The 2,313-nt window shown below is 47.6% G+C and overlaps 1 protein-coding gene across 1 annotated transcript; it reads right to left on the bottom strand.

The window, feature by feature from the left end:
- Nucleotides 1–285: 285 nt before the first annotated feature.
- On the bottom strand, nucleotides 286–1,499 carry BRCC3 (BRCA1/BRCA2-containing complex subunit 3). The gene has a single exon (XM_063444417.1). It carries the CDS (start codon nucleotides 1,442–1,444, stop codon nucleotides 659–661), a length of 786 nt encoding a protein of 261 aa, XP_063300487.1. The 5' UTR covers nucleotides 1,445–1,499; the 3' UTR covers nucleotides 286–658.
- Nucleotides 1,500–2,313: the final 814 nt, after the last annotated feature.

Genomic DNA, 2,313 nt, shown 5'->3' with positions numbered 1-2,313 from the left:
TAATGGGTGTGCGCAGTCATTGCCAGGCATGCGCATTAGGTCTCCCCCGTCTGCTGACGGCGGGGGAGGAGAGTATGTGGAGCCTGAACCAGAAACTATGGGATGGGTGGTGGGAGGGAGAGGGGCATTGCAGAGTTCTGAAGTGCCAGGAAAACATATGTATAAAAACAAAAATTTATGTATTTCGATCATTGAAAAATAGGTCAAATTCTGTCCCCTGGTGCCTCAATTTCTTTGTGCATATATAATTGAAAACAACACAAAGTAACATGGGGCCAAGGAATATTATATTTAACATGGAGTTATTTATTTTGTAACGCTTCAATTTCATAACTACATCAAGTACATATTTTGGAAATCAGTTTTTGCAAATTCATCATTACTACTAGTTGTAATCCATGAAAATGAAACAGTCCAATAAAATGAGTGGTCAGTTCATGATAAATTATCATATTACTATACACTACTCCTGGAGTGGGCAACCTTCGGCACTCCAGATGTTGTGGACTACATTTTCCTTGATGCTTTGCCAGCATTATTATGGCTGTAAGAGCATTAAGGGAGGTGTAGTTCACAACTGCAGTTCCGAAGTTTACCTACTCCTGCACTACCAGTGCTCTTCATCTTCCATGTGCGACCTCACACCCTCTCCGGGTGTTCAGGCAAGGCTTTCCAACTCCTGCAGCAGCTCCTTTTTTTCAATCTCCAATTCCTGAACACGCTGCCGGTTCTGCTGCAGGCGATCCTCCAGCCACTGCAAAAGGGGACCGCTGACTGCTGACATCTGTCCACATAGATTTTTGGTGAAAACGGAACCATTGTGAATCTTGGTAACGGAATCCAGGTGACCCAGGCTGTGTATCCTGCGGTAAGCATCTTGCTCTTCCTGACATAGGATTTTTGGAAGTTCCACAGCGGATTCCAAACAAACCTTCCTAATGGTGTCATGCGGGACAACGTGCAGCGGCACCTCGATCCTCTCATACTCTGAGCCCTTCTGTGCCTGCAGTGACTGGAAGCAGGTGTAGAGGATCCTTCCAGTCTTGGTATTCTTGTCCTCGATGAAGCAGGAAAAGATCAACCCCACAAACCCACTGTCCATCATTTGATACATAGCCTGAGTGCGCACATCCACGTGTGACGGCCATACAGTAATATGTGGGTGTGAATGGTACCAGCCAACCACTCGCATAGGGCGCCCGGTAATCTCCGCCAGCCGGTCTGCCTCTATGGTGGCGGCAGACAGCTGCTCGGGCGAAATCTCCACTCGGTCCTTCCGCTTGTCTGAGCGCCGCAGGATGATCACAGAGTAAATATGGACAACCTTCTGTGTGTCCACTTCCCCGATACACAAACCCATGACCTCCTCCCTCTCCGTACTCAGAGAGTGGGTCACACAAACAAGGAAGGCATCCCCCTGGAGATGCACAGCCTGCACGGCCATTTTCCCAGTCTATATCCGGGTTGTTGCGTCACTTCCTTTAATCAGGTCGCTTTTTCCTGTCTCAATAACACACTAGCTCTATGGCCACTTTTTTTCCCCCTCCCAACTGTCCCTTCTGCATTTATAATGCCAAGAACTATACGCTTGGCTGGCCATCAAAATCCTCACAGTTGGTCAGCTTACTGAAAAGCAACAATACACAGAACGCAGAGCTGAGCACTGAATAAGAGCCACACATAGTATGATGCTTTGGGTTACAATGGTACACCCCCCCCACCACCTTAAAGCGGCACTGTCATGCCGAATTCCGTTTTTTTTTTTTTTTTTTAACTCCCCTCCCGCCTCCACTACATCCAGTTAACCCCTTAGTCACCCCGAAATGCCCCTAAGCCCCCCATATTACCTATTTTTTATTCTTTATTTTCTGCCCCGATCTATATTCAGGGTGCCGCCATCTTTGTGTGGGTAGGTGAAGTCCCTGTGGGACATGTCATCTGCCCACACTAGATAGTGCTGACATTCCCGCACATGCCCAGTGAAACACCTGGACATGCGAACGGGAATTTCATCTATTCATTCATCAGACAGACGAATGACTGAATAGACAAATACGTTTGTACGTTTGTTCGTTCAGTTTATTACAAGGAGGGAGCTACCGGCACGCAGCTCCCTCCTTGTAATATGTAAAGACAGAAGCGGCAGGGAGCAGTGCTCCCCGCCACTTCATAAGCCCCCCATGTCCCCTCTCAGTCTATGGGGGTCAATATGACCCCCATAATAGCATAAGGGAGATTAAAATCTCCCCAATGCCCCTACTCGCTATACCACGAGTAGGGGCATGTCTACTAAACAGTGGGAAAAAACTGTAA

The sequence above is a fragment of the Pelobates fuscus genome, chromosome 1 (genome assembly GCF_036172605.1).
Source record: "Pelobates fuscus isolate aPelFus1 chromosome 1, aPelFus1.pri, whole genome shotgun sequence".
Classification (NCBI taxonomy): domain Eukaryota; kingdom Metazoa; phylum Chordata; class Amphibia; order Anura; family Pelobatidae; genus Pelobates; species Pelobates fuscus.
Note: the sequence above shows the minus strand (reverse complement) of the source record. Positions and strands in the feature narration are given on the sequence as shown.

Coding starts and splice junctions, on each gene's coding strand:
- BRCC3 (XM_063444417.1), bottom strand. CDS start 1,444: ATGGCCGTGCAGGCTGTGCATCTCCAGGGGGATGCCTTCCTTGTTTGT.